This window comes from Triturus cristatus, chromosome 4_1 (assembly GCF_964204655.1).
Source record: "Triturus cristatus chromosome 4_1, aTriCri1.1, whole genome shotgun sequence".
NCBI classification, from domain to species: Eukaryota; Metazoa; Chordata; class Amphibia; order Caudata; family Salamandridae; genus Triturus; species Triturus cristatus.
The window spans coordinates 1238426591-1238442999 of record NC_140585.1 but is presented as its reverse complement, the minus strand read 5'-3'; the positions used below and the strand labels follow the sequence as shown (position 1 = coordinate 1238442999).

General features: G+C 46.6%; 1 protein-coding gene across 3 annotated transcripts in view; it reads left to right on the top strand.

The window, feature by feature from the left end:
- The window catches only part of ITGB7 (integrin subunit beta 7), a 1338809-nt gene that overhangs the window by 485375 nt on the left and 837025 nt on the right, over positions 1-16409 (top strand). For all 3 annotated transcript variants that reach the window (XM_085654657.1, XM_085654656.1, XM_085654658.1), the window contains one exon: positions 8524-8597. In XM_085654657.1, the coding sequence (XP_085510783.1) occupies positions 8524-8597 (74 nt within the window). The remainder of the gene's footprint in view (positions 1-8523; positions 8598-16409) is intronic.

Here is a 16409-nt window from a genome sequence, read left to right as displayed (position 1 = left end):
GCTCGCAGCTCTCTAACTTTGCGAGCTAGTACGCTGCTACGCCTCTTTGCGGGTGGACGTGCCACATTTGGCAGGGAGAAAGTTCGTGGTCCAGAAACACGCTTTTGTTTAAATGGGGTAAACCCGTTCAGTAGTTTGAGAAATATCATATTGTACAGATGTCGATATTTGAGAATTCTGACATCTGATTGGTTGCGGCGTTACGAGCACGAGCTTGCGGGTCATTGGCTGCGAACTATTGAGACTAGGAAGTGTTGGCAGCCATTTTGTGATTCAGTCCGTCAACTCGTACCTCTCCGTAGTTCTACCTCTGCGAGGAAATACTGAAAATATACCGGAACTCTGTCTGTGCGAGATTCCTGTTTCACCCTCCCTCTCCCCACATCACCACTTCACAGATATGCCTTTAGAAACCAGTCCGTCGGCTCGCAGCTCTCTACCTTTGCGAGCTAGTACGCTGCTGTGCCTCTACCTCTGCAAGATAGTACGCTGCTGTTCCTTTGAGAGTGGACAGCCCGTAGTTCTCCCTCTGCGAGTTGAGCCCGCGGGCCGCAGCTGTCCCTCTGCGAGCCTGGGTGGGAACTGTTAATAAGTCACACTATATTAGCATTGAAAAGCCATTTTGTGATTCAGTCCGTCAGCTCGCATATGTCCGAGGCAACTCTGAAAACATACCGGAGCTCTGTCTGTGCGAGATACCCCTTTCACGCTGCCTCTCCCCACATCAGCAGGTAACGCACCCTCTTGCCACATCACCAGCATACCCCCAACAACCTTCTTGGGCCCGCAAGTCTCCCTCTGCGAATCACCGGTCGGCTCGCAGCTCTTCGGGTGCGACTTCTCAGGCCCGCAGTTGTATCTGTGAAGCCAAGACCGGAAATACACTGCAGGTTTCTCTCTGCGAGATACCCCCTTCACGCTCCCTCTCCCCACATCACTGTTCCTCAGCTATCCCTTTGGAAGCCGAAGGCCCGCACCGTTCCCTATACCTGTCGGCCCGCAGCTGTTCCTCTGCGAGCTGGCCCGCAGCTTTCCCTCTGCGAACTGACGGGCCGCGGCTCTCCCTCTACGAGCCAGCCAGTCAGCTTGCAGCTCTTCATCTACGAGCCAGCCTGCCGGCTCGCAAGTCTCTGAGAACAGCTGCAATGGAACCAACGATCATGCAGGTCGGACACCCAACACTGCTCTAACACCCCCCAGCAGTAGCTCCTTGTCCGCTATCCCCCATAACCCCCCCCCCACCCCCACAAACAAATGTGACAGTCACATTAGGGAATCTGGAACGTAAAAAAATGGCTAATGTTGTACAATTATTAATAAGAAGATGCTTGTGAGGTTGGACAAATAAATAAGAAAAATCTTAGTCAAGTATGGATTTACATATAAAACATTTTATTTAAACAGAATAAAAGTAGGTACAGGTATGGCGTGTCATCCCTCGACAATTTGTGAATCACAGCCTGCAAGACAAGAAGAAAGATAAGATGGTGCGTTATGCGTCCAGCAAAGGAGAGAAAGAGTGAGAGAGAGGAAGAGAGAGAGAAAGAAAGAAAGAGTGAGAGAGAGAGGAAGACAGAGAAAGAGTGAGAGAGAGAAAGAATGAGATACAAGGAAGAGAGAAAGAGAGAAACAGTGTGAGAGAAAGAATGAGAGAGAGGAAGAGAGAGAAAGAAAGAATGAGAGACAGAGGAAGAGACAGAGAAAGAGAGAAAGTGTGTGAGAGAGAAAGGAAGAGATATAGAATAAGAGAGAGAAAGAGTGTGAGTGACAGAAAGGAAGAGATAGAGAGGGAGAGTGAGTGTTGACACTGTGGAGAAAATCTTCACAGCTCACCTTTCTGCCACCGGCGTGTCTCCAACCATGTGCCGGGATATAATGCAGCCCTCAAGTTTAGTCATCTGAAACATAGTATAGAAACAGTGATGGCAGAGTACATACAACTGCACACGCGTAATTCTCTGTTTCACCCCTGCGCACTCAGGCTGCTGCACCCCATCGACTCCCGTCATCCAGAGGTGTCTGTCGGCCTGCGCACTCAGGCTGTTGCACACCATAGACTCCTGCTGCCCAGAGGTGTCTGCCCGCGTCTGCGCACCCAGGCTGATGTACCCCATCCACTCCCACTGCCCAGAGGCGTCTGCCCGCTGCTGTGCACCGAGGCTGCTGCACCCAATCCACTGTCAGTGCCCGGAGGTGACTGACCATTCCTGCGCATCCAGGCTGCTGCACCCCATTCACTCCCAGTGCCCGGAGGTGTCTGTCCGCTCTTGTGCACCCAGGCTGCTGCATACTATCCACTCCCACCGTCCAGAGGTGACTGCCTGCTGCTGCGGAACCAAGCCTCTCTGCTCACATTCCGCCACCGGCGTGTGTGTAAGAGGGTGCACCACATGCCAAAGCAACCTTCTCAGGTGTTGCGTACACGCGGTACAGCAGACCTCACAATTCAGACTGGGTGTTGATTGTAAGGATGGCCACGCATCATCGCAGGCTGCACACGCGTTCATCCCTGGTGGCACTGAGTGGCGGGAGTTCCGTGTTGGGGGGGGGACGTCAATCCGTGAATCACAGCCTGTTAGACAAAAAGCAAGATAAGATTGTGCGTCATGCGTCCATCAAAGGAGAGAGAGACAGAAAGAGTGTGAGAGAGGAAGAGAGAGAGAGAAAGAAAGAGTGAGAGGAAGAGAGAGAGAAAAATAAAGAAAGAGTGAGAGGAAGACAGAGAAAGAGAGAAACAGCGAGAGTGATAGGAAGAGAGAGAGAAAAAGAAAGAAAGAGTGAGAGGAAGACAGAGAGAAAGAGTGAGAGAGACGATGAGAGGGAGAAACAGTGAGAGAGGAAGAGAGAAAGAGTGTGAGAAAGAGGAAGAGTGAAACAGAGGAAGAGTGAGAGAGAAAGAGAGAGAGAAAGAGTGAGAGAGAGAGAGAGAAAGAGAGAAACAGTGTGAGAGAGAGGAAGAGAGAGAAAGAGTGTGAGAAAGGAAGAGATGAGGAGGGACAGTGAGTGCCCACACTGTGGACAAAACCCTCACAGCTCACCTTTACGCCACCGCTGTGTCTCCAACCACGTGCTGGGACCTAGTGGAGCTCTCACATCTGAAACATAGTACAGAATCAGGAATGCAAGAGCATATAGGACTGCGCACGCCTAAATTGCTGTCCCACCTTTGTGCATCCAGGCTTTGCACATCATCCACTTCCACTGCCCAGAGGTGTCTGCCCACCGCTGCGCACCCAGGCTGCTGCACCCCATCCACTCCCGCCACCCAGAGGTGTCTGCCAGCCCCTGCGCACCCAGGCCTCACTGCTCACCTTCTCGCGGACAGGGCACCCTCCACATCATGCAGCCCGCTCCGCAGGCCACCAGGTCCCACATTTGGTGCTGCGCCTTGATTTTACCATGGCAAAGGACATACCAGTGCACCCACCATCATTGCAGGTTGCACACCCGCTCAGCCCATGCGGCGCCACTAACTCAGTGACCAGTGAGTCCCCGCTGTTCGATGGCTCAGGCCTACACTGCGGTCCAGCAGGGCACACAAAACATGAGCTGTCCAGACCACCGGGAGGGGGCATCATTGCAGGCTGCACACCCACTCAGCACTTACAATGTCCCTACCTCAGTGGACCGAAATTCACCATCTCCTGGCGGTGTGCCTGTGCCGGCCGCAGTGCATCCGGTGCACCAAGTCTGAAATGTAAATGGCGTGGAGCACTTGCGTCCGGTCGTTTTTATTGGCAGGGTCACGTGTCCTGTGACATCTGTGCTTGATGGGTGTGGTGTGGGTGTAAACCAGCCGTCAGGGAGTGGCTGTGGCGTACTAAGACCTAGACCTGTGAGCAGCAGATCACTTCAATGAAAAGCTGGGCCATGTAGCGTTGTTGTCCCTCCCTGTATGTGCAAATGGATTGGGCTGGCCTGGCGTATGCCAGTCCTGCGTGAGGCTGTGAACAATGACTCTGGAGCTCTGGGCGTGGTTACGTCCTGGGCTGTATGAGGTATCAATTGATGCGGGTGTCCCTGTTGTGGTGGTGCCGCCACCTGGGCCGCAAGCGCCAATGTGTCACCCTGTACTCTTGGTATTGTGTGCATTATTATTGGTGGGTGACTTGCGTTCTTCACACATGTTTGGTTTACACATGTAGGCAGAAAGGCACACACTGCCCACCCACCCACACACACAAACACTGAGGCACCCATACAGATACTCATGCAACTAATAAGTAACCCTTATAGACAGTCATGTACCTAATCATCAACCCATGCAGTAGCCTACACAACAACTGAGAGACTGATACAGACATTAACACAGTTTAGTCACTAACCCATGCATTCAGTAAGACACATTTAATCACTAACTTATAGTCAAAGATTATTTTATTTCGACCACAAAGTCATAAAAGTATACACAGCATGGTAAAAGAGCAGATTTTAAAAACAGATATAAAATAAACAATATGGTATGATTCAATATAAAAAAAAAATACGTTACAGAGATAGGAATAACAATCAGTACAATCGATGGGAACAAGAAGGTCAAGCAAGAAATCATGTGAATCAATTTGGTAATCATAAATAACTACCATACTAAAGTGCATAAAAGTTAATCCAGTTCACAACAATGACCATCACATCAAGCATTTGGTCCTTTTCAGCCATAAGGCAAGCCAGTATCTAGATAAACCAAAAACCACAAGTCTGCTTGTGTCCTTGCTTAGCAATCTAAACACCTCCAGATAGTGGCCGGAGCCAACAATTTTACAAAGTGGAAAAATCCACTTGGCCCTCAGCAATTTATATATCGGGCAGAAAAATAGGAGATGAATAATAGATTCAGCACTAGCATTACAAGCACGACATTGATCGTTATTCTCAGAGTCTGACCTCCAGTTTTTGCAAAACGTTTTAAGCGGGAGTGTTTTATAGCGGAACTGAAAAAACAACTTCCGAGCGAAGGGAGGGACAATTTCATCCAATGAGTCTTCAAAGCGAGGTACACATTTAAAATTAAAAAAATTAGTGGTCAAGCTACCCTTGGCGTCAAGTGCAATTTGAAGGGATGTTGCTTCCCAATACCATTCCTTCAGCACAGCTCTCGAGAGGGTAACCATTCTTCCTGGGTCAAACCAGTACCCCATCATTCCAAGCCTCTCTAGGAGAGCCCTCAGAGCTCTAAACCAGGGGACAGATTTAATAATAGGAAATTTCATAAGCTCACAAAGTAGCTCCCGGTATCGGCGCAATTCCTCCACAGTCCACAGTCTATGCCAAAACATCAAGTGCTTATAACTAATTTTATGGGCCAGCTGTCTGTGTGCCAAGTCAAAAAAAAGGGGGACTAGAGGCGTGCTTACTGGAAGATTAGTCAAAGATCTAAGAAAACGATTTTCAACAAATGACAATGGAGCAGTTGTACCAGAGCCCCAAAGTTCTGCTCCATAAAGTGCACCCCCCAAGATTTTCATATTATAAATTTCCAATGCTGGCGCTAACTGCCTTGTAAAAGTATTTCTGTGTATATTTGCCAGATTTGCGGTTTGAAGGATAAGTTGCAACTTTACCTTATCAATGTGTTGATCCCACCTCAATGTGGGAGTTAAACGAATGCCCAGATAATCAAAAAATTCCACATGCTCTAGCTTGCTACTGCCAGCGAGGACCTGTCTTTTGGTTTGTTTGTCCTTACCCTTCCTAAAAATCATGTATTTTGTTTTAGTTTCACTTAACGCCAGGCCTCGTTCCTCGCAAAACAGAATAAAATCATTTAAAAGCTACTGGAGACCTTGGGGAGATTTTGCAATTAAAAGAGTGTTGTCAGCGAAGAGGAGGGCTCGAACTCTTCGGCTGCCCACCTTCGGAGCGTTGCACCCGTCCCTATCTAGCCACTTTATAACGTTATTAATAAAATGAATAAAAAGAGTAGGCAAGGACACATCCCTGTCTCACACCACAGTCCATAGGGAAGGTGTCCGTAACTTGGTTGTTCTCGCCCCATCTGACCTGTGCTGTATTAGATGTGTGGAGTCTAATTAAAATGTCTAAGAGATTAAGTGGCATGCCTAATTCTTTGAGAACCTTCCATAGTTTTGCCCGGGGAACTAGATCAAAGGCAGACCGCAGGTCTACGAAGGCCACATAGAGTTCCCCTCCCTTGATATAAACTTCCTTCCAATATAAGCATAGCAAACGGAAGGTTTGGTCCAGGGTACTAATTTTGCCTCGAAATCCTTCCTGAAGGTCACTCAAGATTTCAGATTCTGTGATCCAGTCCTGGAGTCGAGCTAGTATCTGCTTGCAGAAGATCTTTTGTGAGGAGTCAATAAGACTTATCGGCCTGAAGCTTGAGGGTTTTGTTCTGTCCCCTTTTTTGTAAATCGGGACGATCTCTGCATTTTTCCATGAAATAGGTATAGGACTACCCCTAAGAATGGACTTTGATAGTATGTTTATATACCGACCCCATAGGGCCACATCCTCCTTATAAAGATCATTAGGGATTCGATCAGGCCCTGGCGCACGTGCTAGGGTACAAGAAGCAATTGCAACTCAGGTCTCCTCTAGTGAGATGTGAAGATCAGTTACATCCAGGGCTTCATCAATCAGACTTACGTCTTGACCTACAGGTGCCTTGTCCCTAGATTTGTATAGGGTGCAAAAGTGGGTTTCCCAGGCCTCCGGTTGAACCGGAAATTCCAGATGGCATTTATTATCCTTTAACCAGTGTGCAGCCAGACTCCAGAACCTTTTCGAGTCCCTCGCTAGCAAAGCACTCCTTAAAGATGACCAAAGATGGGCCTCCCACTCCTTTTTAGCTTCTTCAATGGCTTTTTTATACTTAGTGCGGCAAAGCATTATATCATCAGGGTGAGATTTTTGCTTTACTGCCTTTAATAATTCCTGCTTTAACAGCCTACATACCTTTGTATACCAGGCTCCCTGCTTATTTTGTGCATAATGGGGATTTATTCTCTCTCTCGTGTGCGACTTCCCCTGGCTACCCAATAGATCCCGGATTTCTCTTTCTTTTGCATCTGATAGGGTCCTGCCAATGGTAGCCCTTAGGTCATGTTGCAGTGTAAGTGCCAGCAGCTGCGCTCCTCTTGCACTCCACCTAACCGGAGGCAAATCTAGTTGAGGAACCTGCCATTCACTAGCCCATTCATCAGTTGAATCGGGGGGAATTGAGACCAAAGGCTCGAATGTACAACTAAAATCTCCACAAACTAATAAATGAGATTTATGGGACTATTGGGTTAGTGCAGTGTCAAGAATGCGCAGAGTATCTGTTTCAACCATACCTTTCTGTACCCTGTTATAGACATTAAAAATTCTAGGTCTAATGCCACTATTGGTGCTAACTTCAAGGGCTAATATGTCTTCCGACTCTACCTGCAGATGTCTAGCTTTGCACCCAAGTCCAACGTTCACCCAGACTGCTAGACCTCCTGTGGGTCTCCCTCTCTCTTTTTTAGTGACGTCTTTGGCGTAAGTTGTAAATCCAGTTCGATACGGGCAAGAAAGACTCCACGTTTCTTGAAATAGAATGATATCGAAGGAGTCTATAAATGAACACCAATCTAGGTCTGCCATTAGCTTATTAATCCCTGCCACATTCCAAACCAGAACCTTAAGGGGTGTGACTGCGACATTGCTGCTATCCAAACCTCAGGGCTAATTTGTTCCCCTAAATGCAAGCCCACCCCGGTCCCAGATTCAGCAACGGGAGCTAACTTATACAGTCAGTCACACACCTATTAAATGCTCCACCCACAGACTTATACACCAACTCATTCTTCAATACACCTTGTCATTAACATATATAAAATATATTTAAACTTTACAGAAACACACATTCACTGGATGATGTCATCCGTGATGTCATCAGTGATGTCATTTGAGATGTCATCAGTGATGTCACTGACCATGTCATGAGTGATGGAATATGTGATGTCATCAGCAGTGCATTGTGGGGGCGCGAGTTATAGTTAGCTCTACTAACTATAACGTTTTAATTTCTCTGTCTTTGTACGAGTGAAATGACCAACTAACTATAACGTCCCTGAAAACCTATGGTTTTTTCAGTGAATTTCAAAGCTTTTTTAAATACTAATTTCTAACTATAACGTCCCTGACACCTATGTTTTTTTCAGTGAATATATATATATATATATATATATATGTGTGTGTGTGTGTTATATAGAGGTGCCTACTTGACTGTGCATGCTGCACACATAAGGTGCCCATGTGTGGTATGATTACATTTCAATTTATATAGCGCTAAAGCTCCCAAGTACTGCGACTACGTACTAGGGATAAATCGAGCCAGGAACATTAGTGTAGGTGCACTCGACATTGTACAATGGATAGCCTAAAAGTGTAAAGTGTGGCACATTCATACTTTTGACACATTCTATGTAAATGTTTAATCACCGAACAAAATGCCAAATGTAGCATAATGTAACCAGTAAACCATAATCCTATCTCGGACAAATTACAATGTTTATCTTTTGTTTCTCTTTAAAGGTTTCTGCAGGCCCAGCCCCTCCTGTAAGGAGTGCATCCTGTCACATCCCAGCTGTGCATGGTGCAAGGATCTGGTAAGTCTCTAATGGAAAAGAGGAGAACCCATATATTTCAGAATGGCTAAAAGCTTTGGATGCTCTTAACGGCAATCACACTCTGACCCACTCCGTTAAATCATTAGGAATTACCGTACACTCAAAACTCGACATGGCCAGTCACATCAAGAACTCCGCAAAGAGTGCCTTCATCAACCTGAAGTTACTTAACAAAATAAAACCATTCATCCCAACCAATGACCTCAAACAAGCCACCCAATCACTAGTGCTATCCAGACTCGACTATGGGAATGCCACCCTCACTGGTGCAACAAAATCGCACCTAGCACCCCTCAAAACTACTCTCAACGCAGCAGCTAGAATGGTCACTGGAATCAGGAAATATGATCACATCTCACCAGCACTCAGAGAACTAAAATGGCTCCCAATCGAACTGTGTGCCAGATACAGAACTGCCTGCCTCACACATAAACCTGAGTATTTGGATGCCAAACTCAAGAGGGCTGGTCAGACAAGGAACCTCAGGAGCTCCAGTACCCTACTACTCATCCCCATGAAAACACGCAAACAAAAAACTACTACACGGTCCTTCGCCGGTAATGCACCCAAAATCTGGAACGCCATTCCAGCCAATATCAGGACTATCCTGTCCTTCACAAAATAAAAAAAACAACTTAAAATCCTTTTCCTCAACCGCTCCCTTTCAAATGGATACCCTCCATTCCCTGCTTGTCGTCTCTTCCTGACATTGTAGCTCTAAGACTTTCCTACTCCCTGCTGTTCGACCCCCAACTGCTCCTCCCCCCCTTTATTGGTTTAACCCCAAGTCAACGTGCACTCTATGAGGTTATCTCAGGACTCACGGACTACCTCAATGCTGCTCGGGACACTTGGATTTCCGAACCTATTATGTTGAACCCTGCTTTATTGTATCAACCCCAAGACAACGTGCACACTAAGAGGTTATCTCAGGACTCACATACTATCTCAATGCTGCTCAGCACACTTGGACTGCCAAACTTAAATGTAGAATACTGCTTATTGTATGGATCTTGCTCAAAAACTGTTGTGAAGCGCTCCGATACCTTCGGGTCAGGCAAGCGCTATATAACTCCTTAAATAAATACATTTCAGTTCAAATAAAATAAACCGAACCAGGCTTTGTTTCTGAAAATTCTATGGCGAGCTGATGTTTACTTCCACATCTCTCGCTTTGATTTTATAATATTCAGTTTTCAGTTTTCACTAAATTAACAGGACAAAATTTACAAAAAGAGTGAAACCACCGGCATCAATGGATTTAATGTTTTAAATGCAAATATTTCTTTTTGTTCTGTCTTACTTTTCATTTTTTTGTTTACATATTTAATTGAATTTGAAGTTTAACCAAACAATGTGGGCGTTTAAAAAAAATAATGCTACAAATAATAAAGCATTAGTAAAAGAACATATCTGCTCATTAGACCTTTCCCCCTGCCACCCCAGCATTTAATCTCATGGGTACAAAGCTTCTGGAGACCGCTTTGGCCAGCACTCCCCAGCTTCCATCACTCTCCCTCCCGGAAAGTTGTGATTTCGCCAAGAAGTGTATGGCCAACCCGACAAACAGGTGCTAGGTCTACATCCCTGTAGTGTAGCCACCTCTTCCAGATTTTGGGGTGTTTTTGAGGGCAGCAACTTGTCGTTAGACTGCAATTTTTAAACCCATAAAGTGGTCCATACTCTGCTTCCACACTGGCAGAGATGGTGGGGCCTCCGCCTTCCACTGTTTGGCTATGTCACATCTAGCGAGGGTCAATCCCAGTATAGCAAAGTAGGATCTGCTTTCATGGTTACCCCCGCTTTTTGCTGGTGTCAGTATGTTTGTTTTGACTAGTCTGACTGGGATCCAGCTAATCATGACTCCAGTCACTGTGCTTCCTCTTTAAATTGACCATGGTAAGTACTTAGGTACCACCACAATTGGCTACTGGTGTATCCTTGTAAGTCCCTAGTATATGGTACTGAGATACACAGGGCATAGGTACACTAAGGGTCTCCAATGGGCTGCAGCATGTATTGTGCCACCCATGAGAGACCACTCAAACTGTGACTACAGGCCTGCCAATGCAGCCTGTGTGAGTTGGTGCTTGCACCTCTCACGACAGATATAAATCTCCTCATATCTGAGGTCAATACACTTAAAACCTATAAGTCACTCCTCTGGCCGGTCTTTCACCCCTGAAGGCGGGGTGCTTGGTTATAGGTGTGAGGGTGCCTACCAACCCAGGAGTCGATTCTCCAGGCTTTGTAAGTGCGGTCATCCCTTTTATTTTACACATAGTGGAAATCAAGTCATTATGAGATGTCTAACTATTTAGTGACTGCACCCAACCTGGTCATGTTTGGTATCAAATATGTTGGAATCATACCCCAACATTGATTCCAGTGTTGCAAGTATGATCCCATGTACTGGGGGCTCCCTTAGGTTACCCCACTGTACTACCGGGTACAGCCTTTCAGTGTCAGACAGCAAGCTAGTGCTACTGCTGACCACAGACACGATGCTGTCCTCATGCTGCTGAGCCAAGCTCTAGCAGTGGAAGGTAGAATAGGTTTACTGGCTGGGGAGGTGTCACCACCTCCCCAGACAGGACTTCTTTTATTGGGCTGGGGTGGGGGCACTTGCCAGCGCCACCAGACTGATTTGAAAGGCACATTTGGTCCCTCCTTGCATACTCCAGTTTGACTCCCACTCTGGCACGAAAGTGGACAAAGGACATGGGAGATTCCTCCACTCTGTCCAGCCCCTCCTCTGGAAGGGACCCCTGAGTCATCCTAACCCCTTTCCTAGGGTATTTAAAGGCTTACCAGTGGGTAGGTCCTCAGATCCGTCGAGGGACAAGACTCAAGCCTGAAACCACGTCACCCTTCGACCACCTGGATACTTGGCATCGCTGTACTTCACCTGGAACCGAGACTGCATCAAGGAAGACTCCTGCTGCTCCTGGTCTTGCTGTTCTGCAAGTCTTCTTCGTTCTCTGTGTCTGTGCTTCTTCCAGGATCTTCAACAAACCAGTGGGCATCAAGGACACCGAAGAAATATCCCTTGGAGTGAAGGAGTCATTCCCCTGCATCTGCAGGCACTGCAACGAAGCAGACCAGTCTGCTGCTCCTGACGTCCCACGGACTTCGAAAGGCTCAGCAACACAGGGGGTGGTTCTACAACTCCCTTGAGGCCTGACCTGTCCTCTCTGCAATTTTGGGGCCAGTATCCCTCATCGGAACCGCTGGGACCAAACCCCTGTGCATTGCGCCGACTTGTCGTTGCCAAGGCTTGTTGGCTCTGCACTCCAGAGATCTTCAAGCTACAAGAAGCTCAAGCCTTCAGCATCTCTTCCTGCCAAGTACAGCGTCTTCACTGCATCCTCTGCACCATGGGCCTTCCTTCTTAGTGAGCTGCTTGAGGTCCTCTTGCGACTCCTGTCTTATGCCTGTGGGTCCTCCTGAAAGTCTTCTCCTGCTAAAGTGGGTTCCCCTGCTTGCTTGAGGCCTGCTCTGACTCTCCTGCTTGTGGTGAGTCCCTTGGACCTTGCAGGTCCCAACGTTGCTCCGTCTCTGCTTCCACACCTGTTGCATCTGCCCAGGCTTGTTGGTGCTCCCGCCGGACACCGACCCACTTGTTCTCGACTGCCGACATGGGGCATCTCATGCACGGCTCCTGGCCTCAGCGTCACCTGGTCCTCACAGCTGCAGCAACAAGGTAACAGTCAACTCACTTGAACTGTCCGTCATCGGTGGGCATTGCTCTTCCATGCCTCCTGGTCACCTCCGAGTGGCATAGACATTGTCCCCTCTGCTTACAGGTTCATCACTGTAAGAACCCACCCTTGGATTCCACCGGACTCTTGCAGTCTTCTCCAGGGGCATCTTTCCTGAAGTTCTCCATTGTGGTCTACAGCAGTTTCCGACGTCACTTCGCACCTATGCACCCAGCTTCCCTGGTGTAGGTATGCTGGTTCCTGGGGTATCCGTGGGTCGGGTGATTCTTCAACCTTCTGTCTTCCACTGGGTTTCTTCAGGGTCCACTGGGAAGGGTCCTTTCTCTTCCAAACTTCAACTGCGATTTCTCCATTGACTTCTATTGGACACGAGGCTGTGTTTCCACTCTGCATACAGCCTCCGTGGGGTTCATGGGTACTTCCCTTGGATGTTTCCTTATGTCCCCAGCTCCTCTGAGTCTCCTGGTCCAAGTACCAACTTTGGTCGCAGTTTGCGTTCCACTTTAATATATGGTTTGGTCTCCCCCTGCAGACCACTATAGTTTGTGCTTACTTACCAGTTACAATTGTTATTGTGTATTTGAATTTATATCTTCGGGTAGAAGATATACCAATGTGTTAGTCCATGTTGTGTAAAAAATAGAACTACTTTTATACATACACTGTATGGTTCTTTTTCATTTAACCTACACTGTATGATTAGATCTATTAAAGCACACTGCTTAACACTCCTTTAAAATAAGCCTGAAGGCTGCTCTCCACAGCTATAACTTAGAGAGCTTTCTATGGTTGTCTAAGACCACTAAATTAACCATAAGGGTTGTCTAGATTAGTGCAAGGTGCTTCACTTCAATTCAATTCAATGTCTTTATTCGATCTTCCAAAGAAAGATCATAAAAGGTACACATAGTGAGAAACAATCATTATAATCAAAACTCATTAAAGAAATTACAGTCACATATTCCATTTAAAATAAGTAAAACCACAGGCTAAGACAATAATTTCACAGTAGCTAAAGTGGCAGTGCAACTAAACTAGATCCATAGTTAGCAGCGAGCATTAGACGTTAGCATTGTTATTAAATATTAAAATCAGTCTTATAAAAAGTAATAAAATTAGCAGCAACAATAGGCATTTAAGCAGCAATACAAAAGCAAACAAGCATTGGCATAGCCAATAGGTCTCGCCTTTGGGACCTTATAAGTGTTTAGCCATGCAACAGTTGCATAACTAAATACTTATAAGGTCCCAAAAGCGAGACCTATTGGATATGCAAGCGGCCGTGCGGCCGCGAAAGTGAAAGTGATCGCGATCACGATCAAACATCAAAGCGACCGTGGGGCCGCGAAAGTGAAAGTAATCGCGGTAAAGCGCGGCGCGCGCCCGCACTCATGCACTGTAGCTCTAGGCTGCCCTGGTAGCACTTTTTGGAGCCCTCTCAATAAGTCTCGCCAGACCAACACATGCGCTGGGTCAGGCGAGACCTAAAAATACAGGGGCTACTAAAGTGCTTTGGTATTAAAATAACATGCTCCTTCTCTTTGCTAAAGTGCACTTCAAAATATTCGCGACAGCAAAGCAAACATCATAGTCATTAAGTTGCAAAAGATAATACAAAGCCACTTTGCACTAGAAAATTTGTATCTGCGCAAAGTCGGTAGTAAAAATGTCCTAGTAAATGGAAGATAAAATTGACAAAAAAAATAGTTTGGCTCGAATGTTCATCACAAGGGCAGGTGATAATAGTTTCAGGAGAATACTGGCCCAAATGTAAACATATTAGCCAGTGAAATGATCTCAACCTAAATCTAGTCAACACATTCCTTTCATAAACATTAGTTACATATAGTAAATATGGGACAATTGAGGAAGGTACTTGAATAAGGCAGTAATCTCTAACAGAGAGTTTGGGCACTTCAGATAATTCCCTAGAGGATTCCTTGTGTTTTCAGAAGCTATCCATAACCCTCTGTCGATCCCCTTTGCCAATTAATTCTGGGTGCTCAAACAGTGACGCACAATCAAATTCCGGGAAGCAGGTTTTAATATATTGGAGCCAAGGAATAGAAAGGCATCGGGCACAACTTAAACAGTCTCTAATGATAACCCGATTAAAACCAGCTTCTTCGTTGGCCCAAATAGAACACCAGGTGGCTAAAGGGGCTGCATTTATGGTATCTTGGACATAATCAAGATCTAACTCCAGATGGAGGAAAAGTGCGGCGATGAGGGGGGGAACACCTTAAACTCTACAGCAAAATCTATTCTCCTCGGTCTGAAGAGCAAGTACATCCCTACAGCCCCAAATACCCATACCATATGCTAAAATCTGGACACATTTATGGTTCTAAAGCTCTAAAATTGGGGCAAGGGGCTTTTTACCTATGGTTATTGCAAGAGAAATAGTAGTCCCTACAGCTTGTGTGTATCGAGTTATTCTATTTTTCATACAAGTGTGCCACATGCAACCCTCATCAAAGTCCAAACTTAGGTAAGGAAAGGAACTAACCCTCTCCAAATGTTTGCCTTCTATGTTCAAACTGTGGGATTTAGTATTTTGGGGCCACATATCAAAGTGAAGGTTTTCTTGTAGTTTGGCTCTAAACCCAGGTCCTTCATAATTCTAACATAGCTGACGATATGTTTTTTAAGACCATTCGCAGACCTTGCCAAGAGGACTGCGTTGTTCGCATATAGCAACGCTGGCACAGCCTTTTTCTCCACTTGAGGAATGTCAGCCCCAACCGAAACTAAAGTATTCTCCAGATTGTTGGTATAAAGGAGAAATAGGATTGGGGCAAGGATGCAACCTTGGCGCACACCGCGCTTGATGCTGAACAGCTCTGAGCATTCTCCAACATTACCATACCTCACTGAAGAAGAAAGATTGTGATGGAGAAGCCTCAAGAAGGAGACCAGAGCTGCGTCAACTCCCATATTTACTAGGATATCCCACAACTTGGAGCGGGAAACATAATCAAACGCACTGGTCAGGTCCATAAATGCCAGATGAGTTGAAGCGTCCTTCACGTACTTGTAATAAGCCAAAATAAGACGGAGATTGAGGCACTGTTCAATTGTGCATAGCCCCTTCCTAAATCCAAACTGACTGGAGGCCACAATGTGATTGGTATTGATCCAGTCCAATAGGTGGTCTAGCACAACTCTACCAATTACCTTGTCAGAAGAATCCAAAAGGGATAACGGGCGGTAGCATTTAGGATATGCATGTTTCCTTTTTTAAATACAGGCACCATAACTGATGAACGCCACACCTTTGGCACTCCCTCACTACAAATTTATTTATTTATTTATTTATTTAGCAATTTGTATAGCGCCTGGTGACCCGAGGGCATCCCCGCGCTGTTAATATTGAGTCCTGCTGAGGGGGAGAGAGGTGGGGGGTTTATTTAGGGAACAGAAGGGTTTTAAGTTTTTTCCTGAATGTCAGGTGGTTGGGTTCCAGTCTGAGGGAGCGTGGGAGAGAATTCCAACCAGTGGACGCTTTAACAGAGAAGCGTCGGCCTCCAGTGCGTGTTCTTTTGAATTTAGGGATGTTGGCCAGGTGCTCGTTCTCCGACCGTAGGGCCCTTGGTGCAATATAGGGGGTGACCAGACCCCTAAGGATCGCAGGTCCCGATCCGTTGATTAGTTTATGGGCCGTGCACATGGCCTTAAACTCCACCCTTTGGCGGACTGGCAGCCAGTGCAGCGCCTTGATGGCGGGTTTAGCGGATGCTCTAGGAGGTACGCTCATGATTAGGCGGGTTGCAGCGTTCTGGGTTCTTTGCAGTCTCGCTAAGGTGGCTTCCGGCGCACCTAGGTAGACCAAGTTGCTGTAGTCTAGCCGTGACAATATGAGGCCCTGTACTATTAGTTTCCTGGACACGGGTGGTAGGAGGGGGAGAATTTTGCGAACAGTTCGCAGAAGCCCAAGACAGATTCCGGCGGTTTTAGCCGCTTGGGTCTTCATTGAGAGAGCGGGTTCTAGCCAGACTCCGAGGGTCTTGATTTCGTGTTTCGGGGTGGGGATTTCCCCGAACACGTCTGGCCAAATTGCCGGGGGGAT